The 14,689-nt window shown below is 37.9% G+C and overlaps 1 protein-coding gene across 1 annotated transcript; it reads right to left on the bottom strand.

The window, feature by feature from the left end:
• Window positions 1-4,827: 4,827 nt before the first annotated feature.
• Window positions 4,828-12,852, bottom strand: LOC306855110 (spermatogenesis-associated protein 1-like; the record flags this gene model as incomplete). Its single annotated transcript, XM_079393561.1, has 9 exons — window positions 4,828-4,899; window positions 4,984-5,082; window positions 5,246-5,430; window positions 9,391-9,516; window positions 11,175-11,484; window positions 11,596-11,649; window positions 11,921-12,038; window positions 12,612-12,718; window positions 12,814-12,852. The coding sequence occupies 9 exons, from the start codon at window positions 12,850-12,852 to the stop codon at window positions 4,828-4,830; spliced, it is 1,110 nt and encodes a 369-aa protein (XP_079249687.1).
• Between the last annotated feature and the right edge of the window lie 1,837 nt (window positions 12,853-14,689).

Genomic DNA, 14,689 nt, shown 5'->3' with positions numbered 1-14,689 from the left:
GAGCAGGACGTCTTAAATTTATAAAAGCATAGCGTGAAATGCTGCATACACTGCCTCAGTATTTTTGTCTTGTTTTCCTATTCAAATATACAGTATAAACATCCTTAAATCAAGATACATTTACCTGAGATGCTAAATGCAGATAGTTGAAGTCTTGTTTTATGAGAAGTTGAACAAAATTAAGCAAATTTATGCTTAAAGGAACACTCCACTTTTTTTGAAAATAGGCTCATTTTACAACTCCCTTTGAGCTAAACAGTTGAGTTTTACCGTTTTTTAATCCATTCAGCCGATCTCCGGGTCTGGCGGTAGCACTTTTAGCTTAGTTTAGCATAGATCATTGAATCGGATTAGACCATTAGCATCTCGCTCAAAAATGACCAAAGAGTTTCGATAATTTTCCTATTTAAAGCTTGACTCTTCTGTAGTTACATCGTGTACTAAGACTGATGGAAAATGAAAAGTTGTGATTTTCTCTCATTCCAGCATAATAATCAAGGAACTTTGCTGCCGTACCATGGGTGCAGCGGCGCAATGATTTTACGCAGCGCCTGAAAGTAGTCCTCAGCTATATAGCTGATGCTAATGGTCTAATCCGATTCAAATATCTGTCAATAAGGTATGAAAACTTGTTTTCCCTTTGAATTAGGTTAAGTATTCTAAGCCCACTGGTAGATATTTGTTTCTGTTTTAATGATAAACTCATCTTCATTTTGATCAATTTCACAGAAAACAAGACAAGATGTCTTTTTGCTTCTCAGGTAAATGTATCTTTATTTAGGAATCTTTAGACATTTGCACTGTAAAACTAAAATTCTGAGGAACAACATCATTTTTTGCAGTGTGATCAGGTGGTACCGGTAAAGTTATTTCCATATTTTAGTGGTTATGAGCAGTGGTGGTTATGATGTGGTGAACAGCCCAGTTTTATGGCGGGGCCCCTCTGACCACAACAGTGGTCAAAGGTTTAGGGTTAGGGTACAATTTGATTGGATCTTGGTGGACTTACACAAATAAACTGTCAGCCATCAAATAGAGATGCTAGCACAATGGCCAGACACCTCTTAGAGGGCAAGAAGAAGACCTCTGGTACCAAGTTCAAGGACAGGACATCCCATTGGTCCACATGCAGTTTCTGCCCTTCACCCACCTCAAGACTGATTCCTAAACTTTTGGCCTGTGACACCATAAAAATGCCTTAGGACCTCTGGATGCAGAAGCAGTGGGTGAACAAAGAGAGATCACAAAGATCCATCCAAATCCATTCATAACTGTTTTCAAACCTTAAAACTAGAACGAACCACAACATATCCATCTTTCATAGAAATAAGTATTCTCCATAAGAGCTATGTGTAGTGCAACATCTTGCACAAACACAGCTGTTAATGGACAAATGAATGCATGCAGGACAGTTTGATCTTTTTCCATCATGTTTGGGCTTTAAGTGTTCGTAACATTGCCAAAGGTGTTTCTTGTTGTGGTGTGTATCAAGCACGAAAAACTTTAGTGACCCTTTTCTAACAGGGTGTTTGAACTATGCAAATATGTTCCACAGGAAGAAAGAAGGGTGGGTCACACTGTCCCCCCAGTTTTGATGAAAACAGCCAATCACAGCATTGGAATGGAGAAGTGCCAAATTGCAACCAAAATCCTCCTCTCCGGAAAGACATGAAGGTACCCTTCCGGCCTGTGTGGTAGGAGGCAATAGCATATACACTGTTCTGATTCTTATTCCTGCAAGGGTAGAGACAGAAACAGGTCATCAGTTTTCTGAGCCTGCAGGCCTCTACAAGGAAGGCCGCAACAAACACATTCATTCTGAGATGTTAACAGATCAGCAAAGTTCTGAATCACCGGCACATCCAGTGAGACATTAAGACACAACCATTCTGAGTCTTCCATCTGGAGAGACGTTAACAGATATGGCCACGCTCTGAGCCTCCAGTCTTTGAGGGTGAGAGACTAACAAACACCAAGTTCTGAGTCTCTGGCCCATAAAGGAAGATACATAAACAGATAATGCTCTTCAGCTCAAAAGTCTTCAGCTTTCGCGGCAGCAACACAAACAACCACGTTCAGATTCTCCAGCCTGTGAGAGACGTTAACCTTGGCACTGTTTTATATTATCAGCATATGAAATTCTAGTTTACATTTAGATGTTAAATAACTGATGTCAGTTAAGGACAAATTATCTTTGAAGACATAATTTCAAAGAAGCAACAGTTCCTTCTTTTACTTAAATCTTCCTATAAGATAATGTAACTCTGCCATAGTCAATTCAAGTCAATATTATTTGTATAGCGCTTTTAACAATGCAAATTGTGTCAAAGCAGCTTTACATCGGCTTGATATAAAGCTGGGTGGCTTTAAATCAGCTTTACAGTATTTAGACGGGGAAGCAGTTTATCGAAATAGTGTCATTCTCCTCTGGCCAGACAAAATCAGCAGTTTAAATCTAGGCTAAAGCAGAATCAGATTGTGCAAAGGACTCATCTGGTTCCTGTGGTCTTGTCCCGATGGCCGTCTTGGAGACAGGGTCTTCACTGGGGATGAGTCTCTGGGGCTCATCTAGGTGTCCTGGCTGTAGAGGTCATCTCTAGGTGCTGATCCACCATCTGATCTGGATACAGTCTGGATCTGGGTGACTATGGTGACCTCGGAATAAGAAAAAAACAGACTAATATTAGTGTAGATGCCATTCTTCTAACAATGTAACAAGTACATCAGGTGTTTTGGGAAGTGTTCCCAGTTCCGGTTGACCTAATTAATGCAGCCTAACAATCCTTTAACGGATTTGAATTATAGAAATGTGATAGTGAATTATGTGTAAGCCAGGTTAAAGAGATGGGTCTTTAATCTAGATTTAAACTGACAGAGTGTGTCTGCTTCCCGAACAGTATTAAATAGGAAAACGATCTCCCGCCCGCAGTTGATTTTGATACTCTTGGTATTATCAAATGACCAGAGTTTTGTGATTAGAGCTCATTCAAATACTGAGGTGCCAAACCATACAGGGCTTTATAGGTAATTAGCAAGATCTTAATATGTATACGATGTTTAACCTCAAGGCTCAGTACTTGGCCCCTAACTTTTCACGCTTTACATGTTACCCTTGGGAGATATCATTAGGAAACATGGTGTTAGCTTTCACTGTTATGCCCAGCTCTATATTTCTTCGCGACCTGATGAAACTTACTAATTTGCAAAACTAATGGAATGTATAGTTGATATCAAAAACTGGATGACTAGCAATTTCTTACTGCTAAATTCTGAAAAAACAGAGGTGTTAATTATTGGACCAAAAACTTTTGCATGTAATAACCTAGATCGCTGTCTAATACTTGATGGCTGCTCTGTAAATTCTTCGTCATCAGTTAGGAACCTAGGCGTACTTTTTGATAGCAATCTTTCCTTCTAAAAACATGCTTCTAGCATTTGTAAAACTGCATTTTTCCATCTAAATTACGACCTATGCTCTGAATGTCAAGCCAGAAACATTAATTCTGCATTCATGACCTCGAGGCTAGATTATTGTAATGCAGCAGCTACAGTTCTTACTAGAACCAGGAAGTATGACCACTTTAGCCCGGTTCTGTCAACACTGCACTGGCTCCCTATTAAACATCGTATACATTTTAAGATCTTGCTAATTACCTATAAAGCCCTGAATGGTTTGGCACCTCAGTATTTGAGTGAGCTCTTATCGCATTATAGTCCTTCACATCTGCTGCGATCTCAAAACTATGGCCATTTGATAATACCCAGAATATCAAAATCAACTGCGGGCGGGACGTTTTCCTATTTAGCGCCCAAACTCTGGAACAATCTACCTAACACTGTTCGGGAAGCAGACACACTCTGTCAGTTTAAATCTAGATTAAAGACCCATCTCTTTAACCTGGCTTACACATAATACACTATCGCATTTCTGTAATTCAAATCCGCTAAAGGATTGTTAGGCAGCATTAATTAGATCAACTGGAACCGAGAACACTTCCCAAAACACCTGATGTACTTGTTACATTGTTAGAAGAATGGCATCTACGCTAATATTAGTCTGTTTCTTTTTTATTCCGAGGTCACCGTAGCCACCCAGATCCAGACTGTATCCAGATCAGATGGTGGATCAGCACCTAGAGATGACCTCTACAGCCAGGACACCTAGATGAGCCCCAGAGACTGATCCCCAGTGAAGACCCTGTCTCCAAGACGGCCATCGGGACAAGACCACAGGAACCAGATGAGTCCTTTGCACAATCTGATTCTGCTTTAGCCTAGATTTAAACGGCTGATATTGTCTGGCCAGAGGAGAATGACACTATTTCGATAAACTGTTTCCCCGTCTAAATACTGTAAAGCTGATATAAAGCCACCCAGCTTTATATCATGCCGATGTAAAGCTGCTTTGAAAACAATCTGCATTAAGACACTTGACTTGTAAAAAGTTCTCTAAAAGGCTTAGTTTTACCAGCATAAAACTTGCAGAAACCCTGATAAAATCAAGTAATATGATTTTCCTTGACAGCTTTTTTTTTTTTTTTTTGCAAAACTTAATTTTTTACAAATTATAAAAATGTTTTTGGAGAAAAATGTTTTTGGAGAAAAATATTTTTTTTTATATGTTACAAGTAAAGTATATCATTTTGTAGCAATCAACTATAAATCCGCCATCCATTGGTTGGTTTCTCCAAAATGTGTAAACTGTGGTGCTTTCAAACCATTGCACCATTAGTCATTTCATCAGCTGAATCACAACTTTTGTCCACAAAGAAACCTCATTTCTAAGAAACCTAATCCTGAGCATATAGACATGTATTCTGTGTTTCTTTATAATTGAGCTCTCTTTTGCATCAGTTCTGCTCTCAGGGCCCGTAGTGCTGTGGCAGTTTGCTTTCTCAACTAGACAAAGAAAGAAAGAAAGAAAGAAAAAAACATCACAAGTGCTGAAACTAACCAACAGAACTAACCATGTCACTTCAGTACCTTGCTGTCTTTGGCCAGTTTCATTTTAGCATCATCCACATTTTTCCTTAGATTATCAATTTCACTGCTCTCTGTCATAATCTGGATTATCAACTCATTCTGTAAATGGCAAAACACAATGTTTTTGTTTTAATGTATCAAAACATAAAATTTAGAAAGAAAGAAATGGACAGTTACTTTCCTGCTGAGGAGTTCTATAAATAAAGCATGATTAGACCATTTTTTTTTTTGTTTTAAATAGTATAGAATCAGTTTAAACTACCTTTAACTTTGTGCTTGACTGTTTCTTTGTTTGCGTTTGTCGTTTTGCACCATCCCGGGCTTGGAGTTGTTGCAGCATTTTACTGTAGAAGGTGTGAAGTTCCAGTCGTACACTCTTCAGTGTGTCCTCCAGAAGTGTTGTTGCCTTCTTAGTGTCAAAATATTGCCTCTTCCATCGGTCACGTGCTTCAGAGACAAATGGAAAAAAATAAACTTTCATACACCATAACCTAACATACAACCCCAATTCCAGAAATGTTGGGACGTTTTTTAAATTTGAATAAAATGTAAACTAAAAGACTTTCAAATCACATGAGCCAATATTTTATTTACAATAGGACATAGAGAACATAAATGTTTAAACAGAGAAACAGAAAAACAGTATGCGAGTAGTATGTCCAAATTTATAGTATTCGAAAAACAGTAGGCGAGAATTACCCGGATGACCTACTACTTCCGCCCGAATTCTGTAGTAGGCATACGATGGACACTTTACTATCCCATGAGGCCATGGGAGAGGAGCCGTCATATTCGAAAAATGGCGGAAAGCGGCGACGCGGCTGTTTTCAAGTGCAAGTACCTCAGGGAAAAACGTTGTTCATTGTGGTTAAATTGCACTTGTTTAAAATAATCAAAGTAAACGGCTGACTTATTAAAGTTTAAACGTTGTAAATCGATGAGATGACTTCATGAACATGGCGGATGTACTATGTCCGAATTCCATTCATACTACCCTCATTCATACTATATAGAACGTACTTTTTTAACGGTCGAGAAGTACGTTTGAATAGTAGTACCTACACAAGAAGTATGCGATTTTGGACGCAGCCAATCTGTTCATATGCACTAAAAATCATCTTAAAAGGACTTATGAATTATTTCTCTGCATAGAAATAACCAATATTATGTTTGTAACCCACATATTAGATTATCATGTTTTAATCAAATATTATGTATGTTTTTTTAATCACTATTGAATAGCTACAGGTATGTATGAGTTTGAAAAATCATGCTTTAAATGTTTCTTCCAATCATTTCTTTGTCAAATGCATCATAGTCTTGTTATAGAAATCATGTTCAAAAGTATACTTTGCAAGAGCCTGTAAAGTTCGGACCTCTGACTGAACAAATAACATGTTGATTTATTGATTGGGTGGAGGAACAGAGGAAACCCCCAAGCAAGGACATTATCTAATTGGTCAAGACGTCCAGATGGGATGGTCTGAAAGCAGAGTTTAAAAACTCAGGACACCATCAAACTCCCTCTTAGTCCTCTCTTCTCTCTCCTCTTCTTCTCTTTTGCCACTGCTCTTTGAGCGTGCTCTGGCCCACGTGCCAGCTGCTACCACAATGAGAAGAAAAACCACCAAGTCTCCTTACATCCTTTTATTCTTATTCTTTTTATTTTAGTGTCTTTTCTTTCTGTGGAGTTTCGTGTTCTAATGTAAGTTTGCTGCAAAGTTCAGCTCCGACTGCACTTGCTTCAAACTTCAACCAGACCAACTCCGCATCTGCAGCCAACGCCAAGACATCACTTCAACGACTACTGAACATCCAACCAATCAGCGGGGATTGGTTGGATGAAGTATCTTGTGTTTTGTGCTTACAAGTTAATGTCTTAATCTGCCGATCTTGTTACTGTGCTATTAAATAGTGTTTTCACTATATTTTGGATTTTAATATCCAGTGCAGAGTTGATGTTATATGGCTTGGTCAATGAATCGCTGCCACCTCAGTGATCAGCTGTAAAACAGTGATTCTGTTCAAATTCTCTATAAAATCATAAATGATTCCCTTTGAGCTAAATTAAACTATTTATTTTAATGACATTAATATTACGTTTTTTATTACGTTACACTTTTATCCACTAAATTAGCTAATTTCAAATTTGATGCCTGTTAAAAGTCTCAAAAAATTTGGGACAGGGGCAACAAAGGGCTGAAAAAGCAAGACATTTTGAAAAGATTCAGCTGAGAGAACATCTAGCAACTAAGTTAACTGACATCAGGGCTGTAACATAAAAGGGATGTCTTAGAGAGGCAGAGTCTCTCAGAAGTAAAGATGGACAGAGGCTCTCCAATCTGTGAAAGAGTGCGTAAAAAGACTGTGGAATACTTTAAAAACAACGTCAAAGTGCAAAGGCTTTGCAAATCTCATCATCTACAGTGCATAACATCATCAAAAGTTTCATAGAAACTGGAGAAATCTCTGTGCGTAAGTGACAAGGCCGAAGATCTTTGCTGGATGCCCGTGGTCTTCGGGTCCTCAGACGACACTGCATCACTCATTGGCATGATTCTGTCATTGACATCACTAAATGGGCCCAGGAATACTTCCAGAAACCACTGGCGGTAAACACAATCCGCCGTGCCATCTGCTGATGCCAACAAAAGCTCTATCATGCAAAAAGGAAGCCATATGTGAACATAGTCCAGAAGCGCTGTTGTGTCCTGTGGGCCAAGGCTATTTTAAAATGGACTGTTTTAAAGTGGAAAAGTGTTTTATGGTCCAAATTTGACATTCTTGTTGGAAATCACGGACGCCGTGTCCTCCGGGCTAAAGAGGAGGGAGACCATCCAGCGTGTTATCAGTGTTCAGTTCAAAAGCCAGCATCTCTGATGGTATGGGGGTGCATAAGTGCATATGGTATGGGCAGCTTGCATGTTTTGGAAGGCACTATGAATACTGAAAGGTATATAAAGGTTTTAGAGCAACATATGCTCCCTTCCAGAGGATGTCTATTTCAGGGAAGGCCTTGTGTATTTCAGCAGGACAATGCAAAACCACATCCTGCAGCTATTACAACAGCATGGCTTCGTAGTAGAAGAGTCCAGGTGCTGAATTGGCCTGCCTGCATTCTAGATCTTTCACCTATAGAGAACATTTGGCGCATCATTAAACGAAAAATACATCAAAGATGACCACAAACTCTTCAGCAGCTGGAAACCTATATCAGGCAAGAATGGGACCAAATTCCAACACCAAAACTCCAGAAACTCATAACCTCGATGCCCAGACGTCTTCAAACTGTTTTGAAAAGAAGAGGAAATGCTACACCTTGGTAAAAATGCCCCGTCCCAACTATTTTGAGACCTGTAGCAGGCATCAAATTTGAAATGACCAAATTTTGTGCATAAAATATTAAAATTTCTTATTTTAAACATTTGTTATGTTATGTATATTCTATTTTGAATAAAATATTGGCTCATGGGATTTGAAATTCTTTTAGTTTTCATTTTATTCAAATTTAAAAAATGTCCCAACATTTCCAGAATTCAGGTTGCACAGTAATACCCATTTCACAAACACCAAAAATCTGACAAATTAAAAAGAGCCTGAAATCTTAAAATAACACATATAGAGAGCTTAAAGCATTACAATTCAACAGTAGATGCTCCAGCTCTCAAAATCAAAGTTTTAGTCGGAATGAGACACAATTTTTGCTATAGATTGTATTCCTTGCATAAATACTTTGACAGATATATGTACAATTATAATGCCACAAAATGGCCAAATCTGCACAAAAGAGGAAAAAGGACAGCTAATGACAATGAAACTAAGATTATTCACAACAAGTATAATGCTTGGTTCTCAACTAACTGTTCCATTTTTAACTAATAAATTTACATGACTTTTCTGGTCTGTTATGATTTACTAGATTTATTATTTATTTATACTTGACAAAAATGTTTAGAGCTTGGCATAAACCAAGAAAAATACAATAAAAGGTTGTTACCACACTTTTTTTCAGGTGCTGAGGTAAAACATGTTTCAAAAGAATAAAAAAAAAAAAAAAAAGTCTGTACTCTAAAAATATTTATTTCAAAGAACAATGAAAAATACAAAAGCTTCCCAGGTTTGCTTAGACGAACCTGGATGATCCTCTCAAACTCTGGAAAAATGATGAATCAAAAGGAATAGAATGGAATCTTTTGGTATAGGCATGTGCCCTGTTTGTCAGAAAGTCCTTAATTTCATAGAAAAACTTTGTAACAACAAACAGTGGTGGTAGTGTGATGGTTTGGTGATGTTTTAACACAATCTCAGAGCAAAGTCCAGATGTAACCTCACTGACACACTTTGGCAAGACCTGGAAGGCACATACATGCATTTGAGTATATTTTTAAATTGTAGATGACTTTGTACCTTGGTTCCTGCGATGTCTGTTAAGAGCTAAAAGCTCTCTGCCCTTTTTCAAAAGCTCTTGCCTGGTTTGTTCAAGCTCCTTCCTTTGCTCTTTGAGTAGCTTGATTTCCTTTGTCAGTTGATTTTCTGAAAGCATGAAATGTTGAGTATTGTATACAAGAGCAAGAATGACAAAGGCATTAGTTAGTAACTGATAATTAGTAACTGTCTTACTAGTGGTTTGCTGTGTATAAAGTTCATGGGAATAGACAGACAGTGGAGAACTTCTCTCTGCTGGGAGTGGAGAGGTTGGTCTACTCATAAGAATCTGTGAAAACACATAAAATCTTCACTAAATGCTTCACACAACAATGTCCAGAAAACTGTTCAAACTCCCGCTGCAAGAGCTATTTTACTCGGCTAATAAACCTCATGTTGTCTTTATGAGGGTGAGCCATTTACAGGAACGGTACTTCCTGTTTTGTCTGGAAAATCTCTACTAAACCTTCAGAAACGCTCCACAGGAATGTGGGTCTGGGTGAAAGGTTGAGACTACAACACTGCAATTCTGTACAAAACCAGAATGGCTTATTAAAAGATCCACCGGATGTATCAAATGTAATTTGAGACCAATAAGTTTATCTCTTACCATATCATCAGTTTTTTCTTCACTTGATTTCAGTGTCAGAGAACTGTTGAATTTCCTAAATGTATAATATAGGGTATTAAAATGCAATTAAATATTCCATTACAGATGTAATATAAAAAAAATGTATTACCAATGAATGAATATCTGATAATTAAAAGTCCTTGCATAATTACAAAAGCAAAAAGAATTAATTACCTCACCAGAAAATCCTCAAATGACTCCGTAGCTCCAGATTTTCTGTTGTTTCTTTTAAAACAATGTTTCTTTTTTGCAGCTGTATTCATTTCTACTTGAGAAAAATCTCCCTGTTTAGCAAGGTGTCTGTCTGCATTGAACAAAAATGAATAAACCCAACAATGTTAAAGTATTTAAGTAAAAACGTAAAACTGTATATTACATAAAATATTTTGTCAGGTAACTAGCATTTGGCATGAATGAACATTACAATTAGACTAACTGCACTGTATCCCTCAAATATTTCATATATTTTTCTTTTGGATGTCTCGCCTACTGGACACACCACTGAGTTAATTCAGCTGGCTTAAACATGGAAGATTGGGAAGGGTCTAGGAAAAGTTTGAAAACTTCAGGGTAGATTTGCACCAGCTGTTCCTAGAGGCTTAGTAAGTACTAGTTAGTTTGTAACTAGTTGAACTTGCCTTGCCTCAATGATCCAATGCAGCCTTTAAATGTATGAGCCGAAGTTGTTGAATTTTAAAATGTAAAATACGTTTCCATTGTAATACGATATTACTTAATCATGAATAACAATAGGTAATTTTATATTTAAATAGCATTCAATTTGAAAGTAATAATGACCTATAAGAGGTGCACTGTTTAAGCCAGGGTTGTGTTGAAGAGCTACTAACAAAGTCATTTATTCACACAATGTTCGTAAATGCCAACATTATCATATACGTCTAAAAGATTGAAGTCTTATCAGGTAAAATGAGCTTCCTGATGCAATTCAATCAATCGACTATTTTATTCTAACCATTACTCCTATTTTAAAGCTTCCATATAATGCAAAAATCATTAGCAGTATGTAAGGTGTAATTTAGTGCCCCTTTACGTGAAAGCTAAGTTGTAACTTGCGCACAGCTGGACCCACTGGCCCTGGGTGTAGTTGAGTGCTTATGTTCTTAGCATTTCATACCGAACTGTTTGTATATGGGCTCCATCTGATCTTGCGAACTGTATATTAGATGAGGAGTGTCAGTGGATCCCGTGTCTTCATCACTCTCAATCTCCTCTGCATCCTGCATTAGAACAGACTGCTGAGGTCCTTTATTGATTGAGGGGAATTTAATGGGCTCTATTATCTTGCCAGGTGCACATGTTGGTCTGGGAAAACCGTGACTGTGATGGTCAGTGTTGGTAATTAACGTATCAGGGGTCAGAGAGCTAGAGCAAAGGCCACTGTCATTCTCTCCCACGGGTAAAAGGTACAGCTCAGGAAAAGGTGCCTAATGGGGTCAAGGAAACAAGGCATAAGCAATAAATCATAAGAAGCTTAAATCAGCTGACTAAAGCAAATAAAACTAAACTTAGATTGCCTTTATTTCACAAGCACTTACAAATGGTGGAGTGAAGGATTTTACTGTCAGTTCACCCTCTTGTCTGAATTTAACCTGGGATCAAATGGAAAAAGTGTTCTTTACATTTTTCTGTGCTACTCAAGGGTAATTATCTCATATTTTGCCTTTGTAGATTGTCTGTATCGAAAATGAATCACTGTATTTATGTCTTGTGTCTAATCAAACTTTTAATTATAATACTCATCATCACCATCACACTATGTGCTTGGTTTAGTTTAATGCAAACAACTCTAACCTTTGGTTGTACACTTATAGTCATTTAGGTTACTAAATTGCTTATTATTCGGGAATGATAGCTACTCACAAGAGCCAAACTTCTGCCAACACATTTTAAAAAAAGATATCTATCTGCGATCCTGTCCAGCCCAAGAAGCGTTCCAAGATCAGATCTGAGATCAGACAGACTCACATCTGAATCGACTCTGAAACAAAAAGCAATTACATCAGACAGACTCACATATGAACAATCTGAATAAGGCTATGGAGGTAGAATAATAAGTATCTCTTTATATTTATTTATGGATTCAAATTTTCTGGAAATATGTTTCATATTTATGAAACTAAGCGAAATTACACAAATTCTAGTTTTTTGTTTTTTTCCAGCAGTATTTTTTGTTTCTTTCAAACACCAAGCTAATGTAGGCCATTGCTATGTGAATTCTATGTAATTTGTTATGTGAATAAAAATGTCATTATCATCATATAATATCTGTTAGATAAATAAAACCACACGGGCATACAGTCCAGATTCTAGAATCAAATATTTGATGATAGATTTTAAACAAGTTGAACTGTGTTCAAGAGAATCATAAATACCAGTTGGTTTGCATTATTTTTCTCACAATATTCTGGTTAAAACAATGATTTGGCAATCCTTTTTACATGATTACGGTTTAATAAGAAGTTTATTTGTGGTCAAGACCAAATAACTTTCATAAATATTCACAAGTGTAAACCATAACTAGCTCCAGACTAACAGTAGACGAGCAACTAACCTGATAAATCCAGCTGAGATGAAAGTGTCCACAGCTTCAGCTGATACTTTATTCAACCTCCGATCAAACCGATCATCGGGTACATAAAAAACATGCAGCTCCACACGCTTCATTAAAAATAAATCAAAAGAACACATGCACGTAGAATTAGCTGTTGAAATTATGGTTATTTATCCATTTAAACATTATTTATTAAACATACCTCTGTAATTTCAGTCCGCTTGCCAGTAAACCCGCTCATGGTCACATTAACCTAAGAATGATTTCACACAGTGTGCCCGTGGGTGTGTGAAGTGCTAAGGAACAGTATCTTGAGTAATTAAACAGCACCAGGGTGAACGGAGTGCTCATAAACCCCCAGAGCTTCAGTGAACAGGACACTGTGTGAACGAGCCCCTATACATATGAACTTGTATACTACCCACCATATATCCATCCAAAAAATAAAAATATTGACAGCAAATTAAAACATTCTATATTAAAAACTGTTTATATTATACAGCACTTTTCATTGATTTACTCTGCCCAGACAGACTTCATTGTTACACAAGTAGGTAGCGATGAGTGACACCCAGTAGCCTACTTAGATGATATATTGCTTGAATGGTCTGTTTGCTTAACACACACGAGGTTTCTAAGTGTGCAGCCCTCACTCAAAATGTTTTTTATTGTACATTCACAAGTTCACCTGCCCATCCAGTCCTGATGGTTAATGGTAAACAAACTTGGCTTGCTGTCTTTAATGGAGGCTCAAACCCAAGGCTTGGCTTGAGGGCAGAGTTCAACCCCCCAACTGCGGTAATAGTGGGAGAATGACAGATATACAGGAGGAGATGGGGAGGTGGAGGGATGCCAGAAGAATTGTTGCTGGGTTCGTACAATGACTGCTGCTTACAGTGGGAAATTTTTTTATTTGATCCCCTGCTGATTTTGTACATTTTGTAAGAAATGTTCAGTCTATAATTTTAACGGTAGGTTTATTTGAACAGTGAGAGACAGAATAACAACAACAACAAAAAAACACGCATTTAAAAAAAAGTAATAAATTGATTTGCATTTTAATGAGTCAAATAAGTATTTAACCCCTTCACAAATCATGATTTAGTACTTGGTGGCAAAACCCTTGTTGGGAATCACAGTGTTCAGATGTTTCTTGTAGTTGGCCACCAGGTTTGCACACATCTCAAGAGGGATTTTGTCCCACTCCTCTTTGCAGATCCTCTCCAAGTCATTAAGGTTTTGAAGCTGACGTTTGGCAACTCAAACCTTCAGCTCCCTCCACAGATTTTCTATGGGATTAAAGTCTGGAGACTGACTAGGCCACTCCAGGACCTTAATGTGCTGCTTCTTGAGCCACTCCTTTGTTGCCTTGGCCATGTGTTTTGCAACACTATCAATCAGTTCTCCTCTGAATCATTGGCAAACTTCAGACGGGCCTGTACATGTGCTTTCTTGAGCAGGGGGACCTTGTGGGCGCTGCAGGATTTCAGTCCTTCACGGTGTAGTGTTACCAACTGTTTTCTTGGTGACTATGGTCCCAGCTGCCTTGAGATCATTGACAAGATCCTCCCGTGTAGTTCTGAGCTGATTCCTCACCGTTCTCATCATCATTGATACTCCACAAGGTGAGATCTTGCATGGAGCCCCAGTCCGAGGGAGATTGAGTTATTTTGTGTTTCTTCCATTTTCGAATAATCACACCAACTGTTGTCACCTTCTCATCAAGCTGCTTGGCGATGGTCTTGTACCCCATTCCAGCCTTGTGTAGGTCTACAATCTTGTCTCTGACATCCTTGGACAGCTCTTTGATCTTGGCCATGGTGGAGAGTTTGGAATCTGATTGATTGATTGCTTCTGTGGACAGGTGTCTTTTATACAGGCAACAAACTGAGATTAGCAGCAGTCCCTTTAAGAGAGTGCTCCTAATCTCAGCTCCTTACCTGTATAAAAGACACCTGGGAGGCAGAAATCTTGCTGATTGATAGGGGATCAAATACTTATTTCACTCATTAAAATGCAAATAAATTTATAACTGTTTTGAAATGCGTTTTTCTGGATTTTTGTTTGTATTCTGTCTC

Source organism: Barbus barbus (assembly GCF_936440315.1).
Source record: "Barbus barbus genome assembly, chromosome: 35".
Classification (NCBI taxonomy): Eukaryota; Metazoa; Chordata; class Actinopteri; order Cypriniformes; family Cyprinidae; genus Barbus; species Barbus barbus.
This window is presented reverse-complemented; position numbering and strand designations above follow the sequence as displayed.